Here is a 21,147-nt window from a genome sequence, read left to right on the forward strand (position 1 = left end):
GGGAGGGTAACAAGGGAAAGTGTTCAGTGCAGATCAGTGAGTAAGCACAAGCCCACCTTGTTTCAGTACCTATGCTTAAAGCTGGACTATATGAAGAAAAACGTGGCATCAGGATTAGAGGAAGAATCATTAACAACCTGCGATATGCTGGCGACACAAATTTGCTTGCTGAAAGGGAAAATGACTTGAAACATTTACTGATGAAGATTGAAGACTACAGTCTGCAATATGGATTACATCTCAATATAAAGAAAACAAAAATCCTCACAACTGGACCAATAAGTAGCGTCATGATAAATGGAAAAAAGATTAAAATTTTCAAAGACTTCATATTACTTGGTTCTACAATCGACGCCAATGGAAGCAGCAGTCAGGATATCAGACGATGTATAGCACTGGGCAAATTGGCTACAAAAGACTTCTTTCAAGTGGGGAAGAGCAAAGATGTCTCCTTTAGGACTAAGGTGCGCCAGACACAAGCCATGATATTTTCAATCGCCTCATACACATGTGAGAGTTGGACAGTGAATAAGGAAGACTGAAGAAGAGTTAATGCTTTTGAGTTGTGGTGCTGGCGAAGAATGCTGAAAGTACCATGGACTGCTAAAAGAACTAACAGATCTGTCCTGGAAGAAGTGTAGCCGGAATGCTCCTTGGAAGCGAGAATGGCCAGACTTCATCTCACCTACTTTGGTCATGTTGTAAGAAGGGACCATTCCCTGGAGGAGGATACCATGCTTGGTAAAGTGGAAGGTCCACAAAAGAGGGGAAGGCCCTCAACAAGATGGTTTGACACAGTGGGCTCAGGCATAGCTGGGATCATGGAGTTGGCACAGGACCAGGCAGTTTTTCATTCTGCTGTGCATTAGTGTCACTATGAATCAGTGACAACTCGACGGCACCTTAACAACAACAGCAGCAAATCTGGTGTTCAAGTCCTAGCCTTTGTGGCAGATGGTGCTTTTATAGTACAGAGACCTTGATGGGGAGGGAGATGGGGAATTAGGCAAACAGATGACAAAGCCTGAAATAGAGACATAGGTAGGATGGTATGCCTGCCATCTGAAAACCCTTTAAGGTTAATTTAAAAAGATGGCCAAAGACGATGAATTTTGTACTCAACCTACAAGATGCCGGAGGAACTTAATGGGAGGCTATCTTGTGGATTAAAAAGTAATGAAGAGACTTAGATTAATAGGAGAGGGAAGTAGATCCTTGTGGGCATCCCAGCCCAGGGATGGTGCCAAAGTCCATTATGTTGGTAGGTGATTCTTCACTGTGAGAAGATTGTGAGGGGGATATCATAAAAGAGAGGGGCACCAGGCAAGATGAATAAACAGGGTAGCTCTGTCAGAAGGAGCAAGAAAGGAGCCCAGAATGGTGAACTGAGAAAGGCTCTTACCTTTATGGTACCTGGTCCTCTTGTATTTGTAAGAGGTTTGTTATATTAGTAAAAACTGGAGGAAGAATCAAGACAGTTTTTTGGATAAATTGTTAGGTATGAAAATTTCAATTCCATTGTTTACATACACCTGTTACTTGGTTTATGCCTTTGGGCTCTAAGGATAGGGCTTGGTGGAGCCCACACAACCTCTTTTGATTGTCCTTCATGCTTAGGTTATCTTATTGAGCCTTTTACCCTGGGATCTGCCTGGAAAGAAGATCCTTTAAGGTTCAGTCAGTTGATCCACAGATATTTTTTGCCACAGAAGACATGCTTTTCTCTGCCATATGCTCTTGAGGATATGGATGACATTCAAAATGCCCCTCAAGGAGATTACATTGTGGACAGTGTAAGAGTATGTGATTAACATGGTGCAGATTATAATTTTGGAGGAATTTGAAGGAGGATAAATAAGTGAAAGTTGATGGTTCTCAGGAGTGACCTAATGCTGTTAAGCTAGACTTCGAGAAGAGAAGCATGAAATGGCCAAGGGAAGAGGAAAGAGAAGGCATTGGAAGCATTCCAGACAAGAAGGCCAAATGGGAATACTGAGTCATCATATTGGCAAGACAGGACAAGGCCAGCCCAGTTCAATGCATTGTTCTTGATACTGGGACAGAGAGGACAACTGGAGCCTAAACCAGATCCCCAAATTTTAACCTAGATAAAATTGTCATCAGCTCACTTCCCCTCCAAGCTGCCCTCATCTGTCAGAGAACAGCTAGATTCAAGAAAAGAATGGAATTTTAGGGATACCTTAGCCCCCATTCTTCACCTAAATTGACTAAGCCTCAGATAAGAGAAAACCTAGGAAGTTGTAACTCAAGATAAAGGAAATAACCCAGGCACTGAGTTGGGTCTTACATCATTTCAACTTTACACCAGCCCTATGAGGGAGTTATTTTATTACTGTAGCTTTATAAATCAGAAAAACAAGTTAGAGAAGTTACAGATTATTTGTCTAAATTCACACAACTAGTGAGTGGTTTGTACTAAATGACTTCTGAGATTCTTTGCGGGACGATGATTCTAGGATAAGTGACTTTGGTCCCTTTGTCAACTACACACATAAATTGTGAATCATGCACTTCAGAGAGATAGCCATGTTTCAACCTTTCCCTTGTTTATTCTTTCCTTCAGCGTTTTTCAAAGGATATAATCTGCCCAAAAGCTGAGCTACTTAGTCTCTTGCCAAATACTAACTCATTTGGTGCCAACTCTTAAGGCAGAACCCTAAATCGGACAGTGTACTATATGTCTTTCTCTGTCATCTTGAGGCAAGAAAATGCATACTGCCTACCAAGGTGATTTGTGAAGGGCAGTTCTCATTGACAACAAACATGAAAGAGTCCACTGTCTCCATCTTGTCTTATACCACCCTAAACACCCATCTGTGTGCTCCATCTTCTGCCTGGGCCACTAATCTCCCTGCTTTCACTGTTGCCCCCTACAGTCTGTTTCCACAAAGCAGCCTGACTGATCCTATTAAAGATGCCTACCCTTTCTACCCACTGCAGTATAAATAGATGGAGACACATAACTGCCATTGAGTTGACTCCAGCTCATGGTGACCTTACGTTCAACAGAATGAAACGTTGCCCGGTTCTGAATCATCCTCACAGTCACCAGCATGTTTGGGTCTGTCCTTGCAGCTGTTGTGCCAGTCCACCTCACCAAGGGTCTCCCTTGCTCTCCCTCTACCTCACTGAACATGGTGTCCTCCTCCAGCAGTTGATCCCTCCTAATGAGGTGTCCAAAGCAAGCAAGGCAGACAGCGCTCTAGTGTGATCCATGAGATTCTCCTTGGCTGATTTTCAGTAGATTGCCAGGTCTTTCTTCCTAATCTGTCTTATTCTGGAAGCTCCACTGAAACCTTCAACTTGAAACTAGGTGACCCTGCTGGTATTTGAAATACCAAAGGCATAGCTTTCAGTATAACAACAACATGCAAGCCACCACAGGGCAACAAACTGACAGACAGGGGGAGAGTATGGATAGATCCCAGGCTGACAGAGATTCTCATGTCTACTCCACCTGCTTTTCCAACTTCTCTGCTGTCACCCAGCCCCTGTGTTGTTGTTGTTGTTACGTGCCGTCAAATTGGACCCAAATCATAGCGACCCCTCCTTGGGTTTCCGAGGCAGTATCACTACGGAAGTAGATTGCCCCATCTTCCTTCCGAGGAGTGGCTGGTGGGTTTGAACCTCCAGCTTTCTGGTTAGCAGTTAAGTGCCTTAGGCACTACGCTACCAGAGCTCCCTAGGCTTACTATATTCTTGCCAAGACAGTCTGTGTTCCATTTCTTAGATCAATTAAGCTGTTCTCACCTTAGGACTTTGTATTCTCTGTCTCCTCCCCTAGAGTGCACTTCCCCCTGATCTTCACATGCAGTGTTCTTGTCACTCATACCTCAACTTACATTCCTCTTCTCAGAGAGACATTTCCCCACTCCTGACCTGAATAGTCACCCAGGCCCTGTCATACCTGCACAGTCCTTACGACTCTCCAGTTCTGATTTGTGTATTATCTGCTCCATCAGAGCAGAGACCTTGTCTGTTTTGACTTTTTTGTTATTATTTATTTCTTCACTGGCAGATTCTCTATATTAAGAATAATATTGTTGTTGAATGAAGGAATAAATGCCCTGGTTTATCTTATGCTTTCCTATAGCTGTCTGTTTCTGCAGTTTCCTTTTCCAGTCACTGCCATATTTAATTAGCAAGATCCTTTAACTATGTAGATCTTCTTGACTGATGACTGACTGAATGAATCCTCTTTAATTTGTTAGTTAATAAATGCTAGCATGGCTGGCTTTACCAATCGAGACAGGCCTTACAGTGCTACAGTATATATTTTGGAGCCAGGCTTCCTGAATTCAAATCCTGTCCCTGAGATTTACTAACTGGGATACTTTGGCCAGGATTCAGCCTTTTCATGCTTTAAATGGAAAAAAGATAATAATTTTGCCAAATGGTACCTTAAGGCACTTTGGTGACACAGTGGTTAAGCACGTAACTGCTAACCAACAAGTTAGCAATTTGAACCTAATAGCAACTCCACCAGAGAAAGATGTGACAGTCTACTTCCATAAAGATTACAGTCTGAAAACCCTACTCAGCAGTTCTACTCTGTCCTATGGGGTCACTCTGAGTCAGAATAGACTCAGTGGCAATGGGTTTGGTTTTTGGTTTTTAATGGTACCTTTACTTCATTGGGTTGTTTTGAGAATTAAATGTTAAATAAGTTGATAGGTATAAAATAGTTATAGTCCCTGGCACAAGATAAATGTTAGCCCTTTTTTATTATTAATCAGAGAAGCAAAAAAATGCCAAATGCTATCAAGCAGTATTTGGGAAGGAGTAGAGGGAGACACATTCATTGATCCCCTTCCAGCATCACAAACGATATCTGGTTGAGTTATGTCAACCTCTGAAATGAGTATTATCTTCATTTTATAGGAGCTCTGGTAGCATAGTGCCTAAGGCCCTTGACTGCTAACCAGAAGGCTGGCGGTTCAAACCCACCAGCCACTCCTCAGAAGGAAGGTTGGGCAATCTATTTCCATAGTGATACTGCCTCGGCAACCCAAGGAGGGGTCGCTATGAGTCAGGTCCGACTTGACGGCACATAACAACAACAACAACTTCATTTTATACATAAGGAAACATTTTCCAAGAGACTAAATAGTTCACACAGCTCTTGAATGATTGGGATGTATTGGAACTGAGATCAGACTTCAGTGCTCACGGTCTTTCCTATCCTAGAAAAAACAAGTTTCTACAGTTTTCTTAGACATTACCTTTTGCCTGTGTTGGTGGGGCCTGTTTCTGAAATGTAAACTTCCTTTCTTTATTGGTCTAGTGTACCAAAGCAGGGTTCAGTGAGGAATCCTGATAGATTAGCCTATTGAGTTGTTTTTTAAGAACTAGAATTCTACTTTAATATTTGATTCACTTTAAAAAAAAAAAAAATCCAGGAGGAAAAATGAAAGTAAATATAACTAATTTTCTGATGTTGTAATCAACAAGACTCTTGGACATAAGAAATAAAATTTTAACTCAGATTAAAGTTTAAGCATTAGATTTACATCTTCCTTCCAGATAGCAATATCAGAGGACAAGGGCTCCCTCCTCCAGCCCCTCAGCATCCACACAGCCCCTATCCTGAAGCACAGTATCCTGGAACGGTAGTATTCTGACTGACAGCCTGGATCGTTTGTCTACTTTCTGTGGTGGATAGTGTCAGTAGCCCCATCAGAATCACATGGATGGGACAGAGTATTTCTTAAAGAATGAGATACAGAACAGACAATAAAGTAGTATGTACTAATACATTTATTCTTGTCCTATTGTTATTGTTAGAGAGCCCTGGTGGTTAAGTGTTCAGCTGCTAACAAAAAGATTGGCAGTTTGAATCCACCAGCCACTCTGCAAGAGAAAGCTGTGGCAGTCTGCTTCCATAAAGATTTACAGCCTAGGAAACCCTCTGAGGCAGTGCTACTTTGTCCTACAGGGTCACTGTGAGTCAGAATCAGTTTGACAGCAGTGGAGTTTTTTGGGGGGTTTTATTTATTATTGGCAAGAATCACAAAAGTGAAGGGGTTTATTACAGATTTTTAAAGAGGATTGTGGCCAAACTGAAAAATATTACCATGATTCCATTCTTTTATGCTCCTCTTACAGAAACATTAAAATATAACAAAAATTTTGCAAATCAAAACCACAATGAAATATCATTTCTCTTCTCATAGGATGGCTAAGATAAAAAACAAACAAAAGGAAAAAAAAATGTTGGCAGGGATATGGGGTTATTGGAACCCTTATCCCTTATCCATTGTTGATGGGAGTACAAAATGGGACAGCTGTTGTAGAAAATAGTGTGGTGTTGCTCAAAAACCTAAAAATAGAACTATTGTATGACCTAGCAATTCCACTGCTAGGTATATACCCAAAAGACTTAAAAGCAGAGACTCAAAAAGAGACTTGTACACCAGTGTTCACTGCAACACAATTCACAATAGCCAAAATGTAGAAACAACCTAAATGTCCATCAGTGGGTCAATGGATGAACAAAATGTGGTACATACCTATAATGGAATACTCCTCAGCCAGCAGAGAATATTCTTGATACATGCTACAATATGGATGGAGCTTGAAGACATTATGTTAAGCAAAATAAACCAATCAGAAAAGGACAAATTTGTAGGACCGTGCTTATGTAAAAAGACGAAAGGCAAACATGTAGAGACCAAAGTTTATTTGTGGTTATTAGGGGCAGGAGGGATGGGGAAGCGAGGGTTAACAGTGATGGAAAAATTGCCTTAGGGGGAAGGTTACACAGTCGATTATTGTAATTGCTGTTGAGAAGTTATATACCTGTAAAAAGTTGAATTGGCAAAAGTTATGTGACAGATATATTTACAACAATAAAGAGTCATTGCTGAGGCCATTTATGTACAACCAAACACCTCATGGGTTTTGGTTCCTTGGTTTGGAGATTTAGGGTCATAGTTTTATGGGACATCAATTAATTGGCCTAATAATGTATTTAGTACTTCTGTTCTACCTCCTAGTTCACTGTATAGTGCCTGGGGTCTTAAAACCTTGCAAGTGGCCATCCAAGGCACAACAATTGGTGTCTGTTCACCTGGAGCAACACAAGAAGAAGTCAGGAATAGGAGGAAAAATATGGAATGTATGGCTAACTGTGTTCATGAACAACTGCCTCTTTTGCCATGCATGAGACCAGGAGAACTGGATGGTACCCAGCTATCATTGCTGAACATTTTGATCAAAGATTCCAAAGCAGAATCTTGATCAAAAGGGGGAAATGCAAAACAGAATTTCAAATTCTTATAGATTATAGAGTTTCTGGAGCCATGGAGGGTAGGTGAACCCGTAGAACTAGCCCTGACATAATCTTTAAACCTTAAGCCAAAAAATACCCCATAAAGTTGTCTTAAAACCGAACAATAGCTTAATTATAAAAAAGGTCTGCCTTGAGTATTACGCTCTTTTAAGAACTGTCTGTACGGGATCAAATTAACAATAGCAACTGGAAAGATTAGATAGGAATCTTAGGGGGCAGTGAGTGAGTTAATGGGGGAGGAACAACTCAGAAAAGGAGGGTGAGAATGGCTGCACAACTCAGAGAATGTGGTCAGTGTCACTGAATTGGACGTGTTGAACCTGTTGACTTGGTGTATGTTTTGCTATGTATATTCTCAACAACAACAAAATAAATAAAATTTATAAAAAAATATACAACAAACACTGCAAGCAGTCACGTTGATGATCTTTTGGCTATCACGTGTTTCTGACAATTGATACACTGTCTCTGAATCCTGGTTAAATGACAATAGCCAATAGTGGAAAATTCTATTTGGGAAAACACGCAATGTCTATGAATATCATTTGAAATCTATGAAAATCCATTAAACTGTATTTTTCTGATAGATTAATTTATAGGAACAGAGGGGCAGAGAAAGAAAAAATAAGGTCGTTACTTTGAAGAGAAAGACAAGATAATAATCCAATCACCAGGGGAGGGGGGAGAGAATGAATACCATTCCATCTTGACTTTTCTTCACTCTTAGGCCCTTTTATTTTAATTTCAAGAAAGCTAATGTGTCAAAGGTGCACTCTCTACCAATGAGAAGGATGAAATGCAGTCATTTCTGTTTCAGCAGTTTCTATTGTAGGGCCTATCATTTAATTTTCAAAAGCTTTGGTTCTTTAAGAGTAGAGTTGGAAAAAGCAACCTTTTGTGCGAGTGAATCCACTACTAATGTCATAGACAAAAAACAAGATTAATGATATTCAGACTCAAATTTTAAGCACATTCCCAGTAGGAAATACATGTTACACTGTTGTTGTTAGGCACCGTTGAGTCAGTTCCAACTCAAGGCAACTCTGTGTACAACAGAAGAAAACACTGGCCAGTCGCATTCCACCCTCACAGTTGTTGCTGTTTGAACTCATTGTTGCAGCCACTGTGCCAGTCCTTCTCATTGAGGGTCTTCCTCTTCTCCAGGGACTGGTCCCTCCTGATAACGTGTCGAAAGTACGTGAGACAGTCGTGTAATCCTCAATTCCAAAGAACATTCTTGCTGTACTTCTCCCAAGACATGTTACACTGGATCCCAGTAAACACGTGTAGGCACGACTAAAAGTTTTACAAAATGTTATTGTTATTAGCTGCCATTGAGTTGGCCCTTGTCTCATGGTGACCCCATGCACAATGGGATTCCATAAGGTTTTCATTGGTTGATTTTCAGACGTAGAGTGCCAGGCCTTTCTTCCCAGTCCATTTTAGTCTGGAAGCTCTGCTAAAACCTGTTCAGCATCACAGAAAACTCCACCAATGGAGGGATGGTGCCTCATGTGCATTGGCAGGGAATTGAACCCTGGTCTTTTGCATGAAAGGCGAACATTCTACCACTGAACTACCACTGCCCTCTAAGGAATAATAGTTAACCCTAATAATACCACTATGCACTCTGACTTTTTTATTCTTTTTTGTTCTGGTCTAGCCTACTCACAGTTCACTGTGGGGTTTGCTTTTTTTTTTTTTTTTTAATGTTTTGCTTTTTTAATGATCATAACCACTAAGGGTCCATAATCTTTACTTTGTCCAGTGGTGATGGAGAAGTAGGGGGTTGAGTGGTTGCAGGCAAGAGGAGCAGGCAGGGGTGATCCTGACAGAGTTAATGTTCACCACTGCTCACTCCTCCAGCCTCCACGCCTCCATCCCACACTTGTATTCATTCTTGGTTTCCCCAGAAATGCTGCTCCCATCCTTTAGTGTGACCACGTCTTTGTTCTTCACACACTACCACTTTGTTTGCTGGCTGAGCCACACAAGCCTTATATCTCCACTCTGGGCACTGATTGGGTAAAGGCTCAATGGCCTTCACATACCCAAAGGAAAAGACCATGCCCCTTTCTCACCCCAGCTTCAAGCAAAGAGAAGAGGAGGGCTGGACTAAAAGTTTATAGGGAGGGACTATCCCCAGACAAGAAACCCAGTCCTGGAGAAGCCTGGAATGGCGATGCCACCCGAGGTCTGGAGAAGATGGGCGGGCATGTGCTAAGACCAGGGAAACCCATTCAGAATTACACAAAGTCTCGCTCACTCCCTCTTCCCCTGAATCTCGCTGCCTGCAGGTAAATTCTACTGTAAACCACACTACTGTTACCGACTCTCCGGCTACGCACAAAGGAAGAGACCAGCAGTGGCGCCTCTGTCTGGAAAGGTAGTTGTCATTCATTCTGTAAGTGGGAGAGAAGTGGCAGGTGGCACTTTAGTGGTAGGAAATTGTGTTATTACAGGCCCGGGTGTGGCTGAGCCTGTCCCACTGAAGGGCCGTGGAAGCATAGCCTCTCCTGCGAGTGGGGAGGGAACCAACTTGCCAGGAGTAATCCTGTGTCGCGCTTCATTAAAATAATGTCCCACCATCCACTGCCTGAGTGGTACAGGGAGATTGTATGGACACTCCCTTCTGCTTACTTTACATGACAGGTGATTTTTGCCTTTATAAATATGCAGCTTTTTGAGAGAAGGTCACCCTGATGCTGAGGACAATTTCCTATTCATGTTTCGCATAATTAAAGTTCTCAGGGCAGTGGAGAGAGAAAAGGCAAATTAAGGAGGAGTCCCTGTTTGAGTCTCTGTTTGCTCTACTGTCACAGCTGAGAGCAAATGGAAGCAAGAGCTGATTCTTGCTGTCCACACTGAAAAGGAACTTGGCTAGAAATAAGTTCTGTTCTGGCTGCCAGTTCTTTTAACTCTCTATTCTGTGGATTACTTATTTAAAGGGCAACAGCAGTTTAAGCCCCAAGAACTTTTTTTCTTGTTTTTTTGTTGTTGTTGTTGTTAAGTGGCTTCTCACCTGTCCTTGTCAAGTCATGCCAAGTATTCCCTTCCCAATATGACTATCACCTGTCAGCACTCAGGCTAGTTAACATGCACTTGAGAGGTTTCTGTGGCCTGGAGAGGGGACTTATAGGGAAAGGTAGACTTGGAAGGGTCTAGGCTTTGACTCCTGGTGACTTCCATGGTAAAACATGTCCCAATTTTTAAAAGAAAGATGTACGTGAGAATACAGTTCTGGGTTGATTGGGGAGATTGGTGTGATAAGCTAGCTAGTCAGATTTCATTGCCTTCTGTGACTTGAGTGCTTCCGTCAAAGAGTCACCCTATTTTTCCTTATGAACTTTCGTAGGAGGCCAAAGGACCGCTACAGGATGGCCCCACTGCAGACACAAATGGACGGGCCGGCACTGTCACCAGCACGGCGGAGAGAACCCCAGGTAGCCTCACTTCCTTGTTTGGCTGGGTGGTGCGTCACTCTCTTGGCCTCTGTGACAAGGCCAAGGGAATGAGCCAGCACCTCCAAAGCAACATTTCTTCGATTGGGCATGAAGTGGCCCAAAACCCTTTGGACTCCTTTTTCATGTGCCAGCTGCTTGCATTTGGAGTCCCCTTTCTCTATGGCCTGTCAGAGGTGCTGGTCCAAATCAGAGGGGAGTTTCACTGGCAGACCATGAGCCAGTAGGGGCACCATCTGGTCAGCAGTATCACTCAAGCTTCAAGTAATAGTTATCTAAAGCCTCAGAGTATTGTCATGGTGATGCCCAGGGCCTGCCCGCATCCATCTAAGACTTTGCGGTGACTAGTGCAGGTCCTGTGTAGGTAAACAGGACTCCACAACAGGCTGCTTTTATCCTGGACCCAAGTGAGAATCCAGAGTTGCAGGGCCTTTGTGTAGTTGTCTGTTTTGGACCACTTGGACAGCGGGTGGGTTTTTGCTAAGTAAGGCCCCATGTTCAGATTGTGTTTACCTGAACTTGAAATTGTTACATCTCATCCCCTATTTAGGTCACTGTGACCCTGGATTAGCTGTCACTGCTCTTCTATTTGACCTATAGCCTCTAAGGGACACTCTCTGACCTAACCCTACTGGGGCATTTGAACTTCTAAGAAAGGTTAAGCCTTGACTTGTGACACTTTCATTAATTCACTTCCTTGCATCAGGAGGTGAATGACACACCATCTTTACCTTCAAAAACACATTTATTCTGGTCACAGCAGGCAGGACTAGGAAGGGCTCACTGGACAATAGGCCTGTTGTGTAGAAATATGTTTGTTTGTTTTTTCCTTTAAAATTGCCATCTATGTGAGCTCCACGTAAAACCAGCCCATGAAAGTGTTCACAGTTCCACAAGCTGTTGGGTGGCCGTGATGCCCCCAATATAGCCCAGACTGTTCACAACCCAGGATCACTGTGTAGATGAGAGAGGAAGTCAGCAATGCCATGTTTCTGTTTGTCATCCATTTCCTCCTATTCAACGCAAATACGTCTCAAGCAGCAATTGACAAACTTATGAGTTAGCAGAATATAAACATTAAAGGGTATAGCCAATGCCAGAAATGATGGAGGAGTCACTAGTAGAATTTCCATGAGGGAAAGGGAAGAATTACCCAATTGGCATTCCAATGAAAGGTTTCTGGAGTTGTTTATTTCCCCGGAAGCAGGCACTGACATAAGCCTCATTCATGGTGCTCATTCTCGGAGAGAAGGAAGGTGCCCATGGGCTGAGAGGTCCCCCCTGGGAAGAGGGCAGACAGTGCAGTGATTTGGGGACTGAGATACAGCACACCCCAGCCAGGCTAAGTGCACTTGCCTCCTGCTATTACATGTGCCCTAATTGTAATCTGGGCAAGATTTTTAAGTGCCCTGCAGGTGAGACCAATATTTTAAAACCATGTTTAGGTCACAAATGAAGTTTAACCTTTCTATATCCTTGAAGCCCTTTCTAATCTGTCTTTCTCATGAACTGTTGACAGCCCTTTGCAGTCGACATTATCAAAGCGTTAGGAATTGGGGTAGACTGCAGAGCTGAAATCACCAAAGGGATCTTACAGAAACTTTGGCTTTGCACTCTTGAATGTGCATTTAATCAGGTGAGAGAACCACCTTATTAAGTTAGGGCCTTATTCAAAGGGAATCAATACAACAATTCCATGGAATTAAACCTGTGATTGGGGTAGCAAGTCCAGAGCATTTTTTTTAAAAATGCAATGAATACAATAAATTTCAGATCAGTCTTGAGCAAGCTGAGTTTGCCCACTTTCCCATCTGATTCAGGTTGCACTCTTACTGTCTAGATGAGGATATAATTAATTTCCAGTTTCTTGGTATTCTGGAGAATTACAGATTCTGTAGAGAAGGAGAAGAATGTTTTCCAAGGCAGGGAGACAAGATGAGAATTGGCAGTGTGGTCAAAGAATCAAAGCCCTGAGGCATCTCAGTCCCCGTGGTTCCTGATTCTGAACGGGGAAGTGACTCACCTATTACAGCATAAAGGGTGCAAGACCAGTCATGTGGCATCCCAAAGCAGTTGCAACTTGAACCACTAAAGTGAATGAAGGCAGTCACTGTCGCCTCAGTTGATGGTAATCTCTAGACAGTGGGAAGGCCAAAGGGCTTAGGGCTGATAGCATTTCCTTGATATCCCCCTCTGGAGACTTGGGCCTTTGTAAATTACAACTCTGGGTGCTGAACATGCTCCAAAGCACCAGCACTTTCTCTGTAAGGTGACTAACTTTTACTCGGCTCCGTAGAAAAGGAACAGGATCATGGGTGGCATTTTATATCAGCATGAAATGGATTTCTTTCTCTCCCTTGATAAGGATTTCCTTTAAACCCCAAGCTAAAGCTTGGATTGGTTGCTTAACTAGCATTTCCTTTGGAAGAGCTTCAAAACAGCTCAGGTGTTTGCAGGGCTTCAGAAGGTGTGTCCTAGGCAGCGCCATCAACCCAGCTTCAAGCTTCTCTCCTCCTCTGCCCTCCAGACCAGGAAAAGCTGTAAGTGAATGAACTCCATTCCGTTGTGTGTAAATAAACCGCCCTGCCTAGGCCCCACCCCCCACTGCTAGAGCTGGAAAAGCCAAGGCTGTAGTTAGCTCTTGACCCTGCTCAGCTTGAGTTCTGTGCCGCCTCTACTTTGTGGTGTTTTCCTCTTCTCCCTACTGTTCTTTCCCTTATGCCAAAATGACTGAGGTTGCCAGAAAAACAGCCAGCACCCACAAGTAATGAGACACCTCTCTAGGCTGCTTTCTTTGGTAATCTCATCTATGACTGCTGCCTAGCTTAGTGTTTGGGGGAGGTTGCTTACAGTATTTTTGTTTGTAATGTGCTTTTAATATAGAAACCCTATTTTCTGTCCTCAAAAACCTGCTTTGTTTCCAAGCTTCTCCTACTTATTGCTACAGAGTAGTGGACCTGGCACAGATTTTCTTACCCTGGCCTCAGAGTACCTGCCCTGATGTCAGGGAACGTTTGGACAGCAATAGGCAGAAAAAAAAGCTCAAAGTGGGGATCTTCCTTCCTTGGGCAGCAGACCCTCAGTTGCAGGATTTTTTAATCCTTTTTTGTCTAGAGGAATCCCCTTCTCATCTCATATAATGGACAGACAAAATAATGAGATAGAAAGGCTTCATGTCATCACGGAAGGGGAGAGAAGAGCTTGTCTCCTCAAGAGCTCATATCTGCACATTTGTAATGCAGATACAAAGAAGTGGGAGGGGAGAAACTAGTCGTTGCGTTGTATAGAATAAATTATTTTAATTTTGTTGCCTAGCAAAATAACAAGTGGCAGATGCCTGCCTCAGTCCCCAGACAGCCCTTTGCATGATTACCATTAGATCCCATAGTTTTGCTGCTGAATGGGCCATTGGGAAATGCAGGCATTTCCCACATCAGCTAGAAAAATAACCATGCTGTACAAGGGAGTTCATTTAACCCCAGTGTTCCTGCCTGACAGGGAAGTTAGGAAATCTTCCTACTGCTTCCCAAACCCTATCCTCCCTTATAGGAATTTCTGGAAAACCTTTTAGTAGAGCAAAGAGAATTCTGCAATCCAGCTTTATTTTCCCCAGCCTTCCCCCAAGAGTCATCATAGATGATGATGTGTAAGTGTTTAAACACACACACACATATGCATATATAGGCTTAGTTTTACATATATAGGTAGATATTTATTTCTATATTGTGACCTAAATAATAATAACAATAATAACGAAGCTGTTTGTAAAGCTTCTGGTCCCTTGGTTCTGGAAGCCAAGGGAGCTTGTACACTGTGGAACCATGCTCCTGCTGACACTCTACCCTGCTCAGTTAGTGCCAAGGGGCACGGGTGGCTCTGGCCTGGCTTGGTGTCCTGGTCAGGGTTTTAAGGAAGCAGAGCAGCTCAGGGATAGCACATCTATGGGAGTGGAGACTTTTGGAGGGTGAGTAGCTCAGAAAATGAGCCATACACACCCCCAACTTCTGAAACTAGGCTTGAGAGCAGGAATGCAGGGGTTCTGTTGCTAGTGGGTGCCACAGAGAGCACTTTGGGTTAGGAGAGCCCAACCCCCCACCTTCCCACCATGGTGCTTCTCCCAGGCTTGTACATTGGCTCCAGTGGGTTGGTTACTCCATCTTCCACTGTCATTGGCATACAGTATTCTCTCTGGGACAGTGGAACATTCTTAAGCCTTCCCAAAAGCGGCCTTGCTAGGGCCTTCAAAGTCTGACTAGTGAATAGAGGGGCTCAGTTTTTTCCTGAGCCAGTCAGTGTAGGTTAGTCAGGGTGGGGACAGGAGGGGAAAGGCAGCAGGCCAGATTCCCCACAGCAACAGTGCCAGGGAGCCAGGGCAAGGAGGATTAGCTGTGCCCAGGGACACACCACCTGTCCACTTCTGCTGTTTACTTCTAGCCTTCCCTAAAGCCTTTATTTTTGCCCTTGTTTTTTAACCTGTGCTGTTGTGAGTTTTTGGTGTGTTTCTTTGTGAGTTTTTTCATTTGATTGTGTAACTTTGTTTTTGCCGTTACTGTGAAATCAAGGTGTTGTGCTTTTAATTTTCTTTTTTTTTTAAACAAATGTTACCATTCTTATTTAAGAGAATAAATTCCAAACAATCTTCAGGTTTCTGAGTTTTTCTTTTCCTTCCCCTTTTCCTAATTGGTGGGTGGGAATGGGGAGAAGCTCAGGCAGGTTTCTGGAGTGGGTCTGAAAGCTGTTGTGCCTCAGCACTCCATCACTTCTGGTACAGGGGTGGGGAGGTGGTCGGGGGAAAGCATAGATGTATTAAAAGGCAGGAAATAGGTTGTTCATACCTAAAATACAGATTCCCACTAATGGGAGGGTCCCTGTTTACGGGGCTTGGCATGTTGGAAAATGTTCTGCTTTATCACAGCTGGAGGTAGAGGAGAAGAGCAAGAAAGACGTCATCTGTGTCACACATCCTGCATTCAGTCAGCCAACAAGCAGGACCTGCTGGCTAAAGCAGATGGTGGGACACAAATCCCACACTGAGCCCATGCCAACCATGAAGCTGTAGGGCCAGGTGCTGCCTCTGCTTTCTGGCTATAGTGAGCCACTGTGGAGAGCTGGGAGCCATTAGGTTTCTCTCCTCTGCCTTGAGGGTTTTCCAGGGGTGACCTAAGACTCAATGACCTTGCTCCTAGAGCCGATAACTTTGAGGGTTCTTGCTCTTTCTCACCAGCTGACATCTCTCCCATGCTGCTTTGCTGTGGTCTGGACCCTGAGCTAACTCTGTTAGGCTGCTCTCAAACCTGGAGGGGTGAGCCTATATTAAGAAGCAGTCTTCCCCCTTTTCATGCACTGCTGCTCTGCTGCTGACTTTAGCAGTGGAAACCTCTTCTGTCGTGTCTACATGCGGACCACAGTGGGCACAGGCCCAGCTTCAGTGCTAAGGTGGGCCAGAAAAGGTCACCTTGATGAGGAACTCACTCAGCACTGGCTCTGCCCAGCCTCACTACTCCACTACTAGAGAAGACTTCCCTGCTATGCTCTAGAGAACAGGGTGTTGTGCTGTTGAAAGGACAATTCTGGCTTCCTTCCACTCTCAAGCAGTCCTCCGGGACAAGAGGAGGTCTTTGGCTTCTCCATAGAGTAGACCAACAGGCTCCTGATTCTCCATAGTCAATGTTGTCAGGGAGGGTCTGCATCCCTCTATACCTAATAACTCCACCATAACACTTTTCTTTTTATCAGAACATTATTCATTCAGAATTTATCCCAACAGAATTTGAGTGGCCTCTCATGGCCTGCTCATGTCCTTTCCTCTAGCCCCTGCCCCAGTCTGTAGTCTGTTGCTCCCCTTTCTCTGCAATATGCTTCTAAGTCAATGTCTTGGTGATGCCTGCAAAAAATTTGGGGGAGGAAGAATTGGGATTGAAGGGGTTGTGCAATAAATGATAGTTAATAAATGACTAAGAATTCAATGATAAAGATGGGTATATATATAAAATTTTGCAATTTTTAAAACTTTGGTGCTGTTGCCTTCCCATCTCCTACTAACAAAAGGCAGGAGAAGCATCATTATTTAGAAAGATGTACTGCAGTATCTCACAGGAAGGTGGTGGAGGTAGTATGGTTCTGTGCTACCCATCTTGGAGACTCTGGAGAAGTCTCTTGAAGTCTCAGTCTGAAACTTCTTGAAATCCACTCTCCTTTTTTTCTTAAATTCCCTAGCAATTTCCCTAATTAAGTCATTCCCTAGGAGAGACACTGTGATTCAGAAATGAGAGGAATGCAGACTGAAAATAGGTCACTATTTTCACACTGAAAAATAGAGCAAGGTGATGATTTGTAGGATCCAGGCCCTGGTAGTGTCTCCCCTGAGGTTCAAATGGATGAACAAAAGGAAAAAAAAAAAAAAAAGTGCACATGGGGACTCTCTTAAACCTAACAGCCAGGCAGAGATTTCTAGAAGAATCCATCCTGAATTCTGGTCCCTTTCACAAGCTCTAAAACCTGAGACTCCAAAACCGGATATTACCTTGCATCTCAGATCCAGCCAGCATTTGGCAAGTGCCAACAAGTAGATTAGTCATAATGAATTGAGTGGGGAGTCAGATTGGCATTCTCTGCAGAGGTTGGGAGCTCCTGTGTTCTCTAATCACTGTCCACAATTTCCAACTGTATGTGTGTGTATATTTGCTGGCAGCTGATGCCTCTTCCTTGACAATTGTTCCTTGTCTCTTAACTGCTTATGCTCTGGAAGGTAGACTTTTGCACAGTAATACCTTTCATGAACCTGGAAAGAGAGGTGGGGCTCTACACATATACAACTCTCCTTTAATTACTTCCGGGTTTTACCAGCCACGTGAATACCTTCTCACTTTTACTTCCTGTGGGTCAACTTCTGCATAGCTTTGCATAAGCAGTTTATTAATATTTTCAGAATATTTCTAAGGTACTTCAATGAGCTGAGTTGGTGTTGAGTCACCACCACAGTCACTACCACTACCCAAACTTAAGCTAACTAAATTTGACTATGCTATTGAAACTGTCCTTGAGTGTGCCCAAAACGTGAAGAAGGTTCACACCCAGAGATTTTGGAACACCCTTCAGTAGCAGGAGAGCTCAGGGCCTAAGCACCACCCTGCTGTGGGCTTGGGGCCTTGCTAGGATGATTACAAGAAAAATCCTTACAGAATTTCTGTGGGCCTCTTGTGTTTTCTTTAACTTGATTTTCTTCTGTGGTTCCCCAGTTTGTTGTGATTGTATGTTAAGTCCATAAAATTATCCCAAGTGTGACTATTAAGAGACTGGTTGTTTAGGTTTTTGCTTCTATAAAATATCACAATTATTTCCACTTCATAGTTAGTGTAGTCTACCTTCTTTTAGGCCCTTGTCTGGTATTGGTGGTGGTTAGTAGTTATTTTTATATTAAGTAGCACCTGTCACCTGAGGAACACAGACTCCTTCCTTATCCCAGGCACCCAGTACCACCTGCCTCTCTCAGATTCCTGAACCTTCCACTGAGGTCTGAATAGCCCTACAGCTTTGTGTTCCAGCATTACTCTTCCTCCTAGGAAGTGCCATTTCCCCAAGGAAAGGTGAACCCAGCTTAAAGGGAAAAGATTATGAGTTCTTCTGGTGACAGGTACTACTTAATACAAAAATAATTACTAAAGAGCTCCGGTAGCATAGTGCCTAAGGCACTTGACTGCTAACCAGAAGGCTGGCAGTTCAAACCCCCCAGCCACTCCTCGGAAGGAAGGTTCGGCAATCTACTTCTGTAGTGATACCACCTTGGAAACCCAAGGAGGGCTCGTTGTGAGTCGAGTCTGACTCGATGGCACATAACAACAACAACAACAAAGACCAACAGTACCAGGTGAAGACCTAAGAACTGGGCCTTAGTGGGTCTTGGTTTTCCCCCACAAACATGGCAAAGCCAGGGCTATTTTGCTGACAAAGGGCTAAATGAGTATGTTTTCATGCCGTTCTCATGTTCTCTCAAGGTTAATAAAGCCAGAAATACTATGGAAGTGAATTCCAGAGAGGGGAATCCCCTTGGGTTACTCAGAGTTCAAATATGAAAACTGTAAAGAGTGATTAAGTACTCTTACTGAGACCCTAGGGAAAGAGTATGTCTCTAAGAAGCTAAACTGTAGTGGGTTTTTCACTGAGCTTAGGCTGGTAACCAAGGAATGAATGGCTAGTATTGAAGGAACAGCTGGTATCGATTATAATAGGATTATAGCAGCTTATTTATTCATATTTTTTATTCCCTGTTTTCTAGGACTAAGTCAGGGTCCAGAAGGACCAGACTGAAGAGAGGCCAGCTGTAAAATTTCTCTTCTACTGTTTTACTAATTAGAGGCTTATTTGGGCTGTAGGTTCTTCTCTTTAAAGTAAATAGCCGTTCCTAGAGTTGAAGTGCTCTGAACCAGCTACCTGTCAGCCTTCTAACTGGGTTCGCCTTTTCTTGAGGGATTGGCACTGTAGAGGAACAATAATAACCCTGGAACACAAGGTGTAGGAAGGTGGCTCTGGGGTGGTTCAGACCATAGCAGCAGGCTTTGGAATCTCACAGAAGCAGGTGGCACTGGGTGCCTGGGGTAAGAGGGAATTGCTGGGCTGCAGGAGGTAAGAGCCAAAATCTAACTGGCTTTGCTATATTGCTAAGGGCTAGGAAGCCATTCTCAGGGCTCCACCATGCTGAGGGTCCACATTTGCATCCATTCTGTATTTGCAACCAAGAGAGCCATCTTCTCTGGTAAGAGTTCTCAAATAAAAATAGGGAGTAGAACTTGAAATGTGCTAACTCCTGTATTCTGACCCACCATGGAATTAATACCAGTTAATTTACCATAGTAGCCCTCATCATACTAATTCATAGAAAACTGTAGAAAGACAATAATAACAGCAGCAGCAGCAGTAGCTATAATAATAGCAATTAATATATCACTCTTTACCAGGCACTGAGTGCTTTATATACATTACTCATTTAATCCTTACATCTGCCTTTGTGGGAGGTACCATTATTTTCCCCATTTGAGAAGTGGGGAAACAGGCACACAGGGGTTAAGTAAGCATGATCAAGGTGCACAGTTGGGATAGGAACCCACCCACTGTGCTGTATAACTTCTCTTCACCTGTTTTTTATCATCTCAACTTGTCAGCACTTGGTGAGAAGGAAAAGCACTATGTGTTCAGCTCCATAAATAAGACTTTTTTTTTTTTTTTTAACAAGAATGAATGCCTTGTATAAATCAATATGTAATTTGATTTTTCCTGGGAAATACAGGCAGTCCCCAGGTTATGAACTAGATCTTTTCCTAACCTGTGTCTTTGAAAGTTTATAGGTCAGTCAAAATAGATGCATACAGTCCTTATTTAGCCTTATTTTAGTGCTAAAAGTCTCTAAGCCTTTCAGTGATTTTAAAGTTGCAGGTGCAGCAAGTGAAGGTGAGTGTGATGATGAATTTGTTGCTAGTAGGGGTTGGTTCAGTCATTCCAAAGTGAGGGCAGATTTACATAACATTAAAGCAAGACTTCAAAGATGGTGGTGGACCACTCAAAGATGGATGCCAACTGTATTGCTTTGAATGTGTGTGGCTCTCCACAGTCCTGCTGATAATCTAATCTCATATATCAGGCTCTCCTGAAAGGCTTACTATGCCTCTTCCAAGTTTCCCATTCCAGGGCTTCCACCTACAATTTTTCCCACTCCAGTTACTGTGACAAATCACCCAATTTGTGAAAATTCCAGCCTGGTCCTGTTTGGCTCCATCAGCCATGACAGAACCAGTTTGAAGCCCTGTGTTAAAGGGCGCATAGGAGTTGGATGTTTGTAATCTGGGGACTGCCAGTACATATCCCCTAGTGTCTTTGGCAGTGATCCCAGGGCTGGGCATATGCCTTTGAAAAGATAGTAGATTAAAGAGCAAAGGATTTCATCACTGATAAATGAATGGGGGAGAATCATCAAAAGAAGTTGAGGAAGAGAATAATAAATATCTGAATTAATTCTAAATAATATGAAATGGATTCCTTCTTCATTTTCTCCATACTAACCCGCTTTTTGGTCATCTCAAGTTAAAATATCAAGCCTAAGTTAACACATAAGCCGGAAACAGCACATTCCTGTGTCCCTCCAAATGGAAACATCCCTTACTATTGATTTGAAGATGGTGAACATGTTTAAGGGAATGTTTACTGTGCTGTGGGCCCAGTGTAACTGCTTCTAACCTGTCAATCTGTTGGGCTTACCTTTTTCTCTACCATTCCATTTTAATATACTTCTATTTAAAAAAAAAAAGGTGGGGGGGAGCCCCAGGGATGGTTGAGTTAACATTTTTATTCTCTGACTACTTTTACAACTGCCATTCACAGTCC

At 43.1% G+C, this 21,147-nt stretch overlaps 1 protein-coding gene and 1 non-coding gene across 2 annotated transcripts in view; one reads left to right on the forward strand and one right to left on the reverse strand.

Moving 5' to 3' along the window:
• MICAL3 (microtubule associated monooxygenase, calponin and LIM domain containing 3) overlaps positions 1-21,147 on the forward strand; it is a 143,407-nt gene that overhangs the window by 47,544 nt on the left and 74,716 nt on the right. The window contains exons 17-18 of the mRNA XM_007937016.2: positions 9,610-9,698; positions 10,668-10,755. Coding sequence (XP_007935207.1) covers positions 9,610-9,698; positions 10,668-10,755 — 177 coding nt within the window. The remainder of the gene's footprint in view (positions 1-9,609; positions 9,699-10,667; positions 10,756-21,147) is intronic.
• On the reverse strand, positions 8,828-8,898 carry TRNAE-UUC. The gene has a single exon. It is a non-coding gene; the product is annotated as a tRNA-Glu (tRNA).

Source organism: Orycteropus afer, unplaced genomic scaffold (genome assembly GCF_000298275.1).
Source record: "Orycteropus afer afer isolate SDZICR_OR568_19922 unplaced genomic scaffold, OryAfe1.0 scaffold00040, whole genome shotgun sequence".
NCBI classification, from domain to species: Eukaryota; Metazoa; Chordata; class Mammalia; order Tubulidentata; family Orycteropodidae; genus Orycteropus; species Orycteropus afer.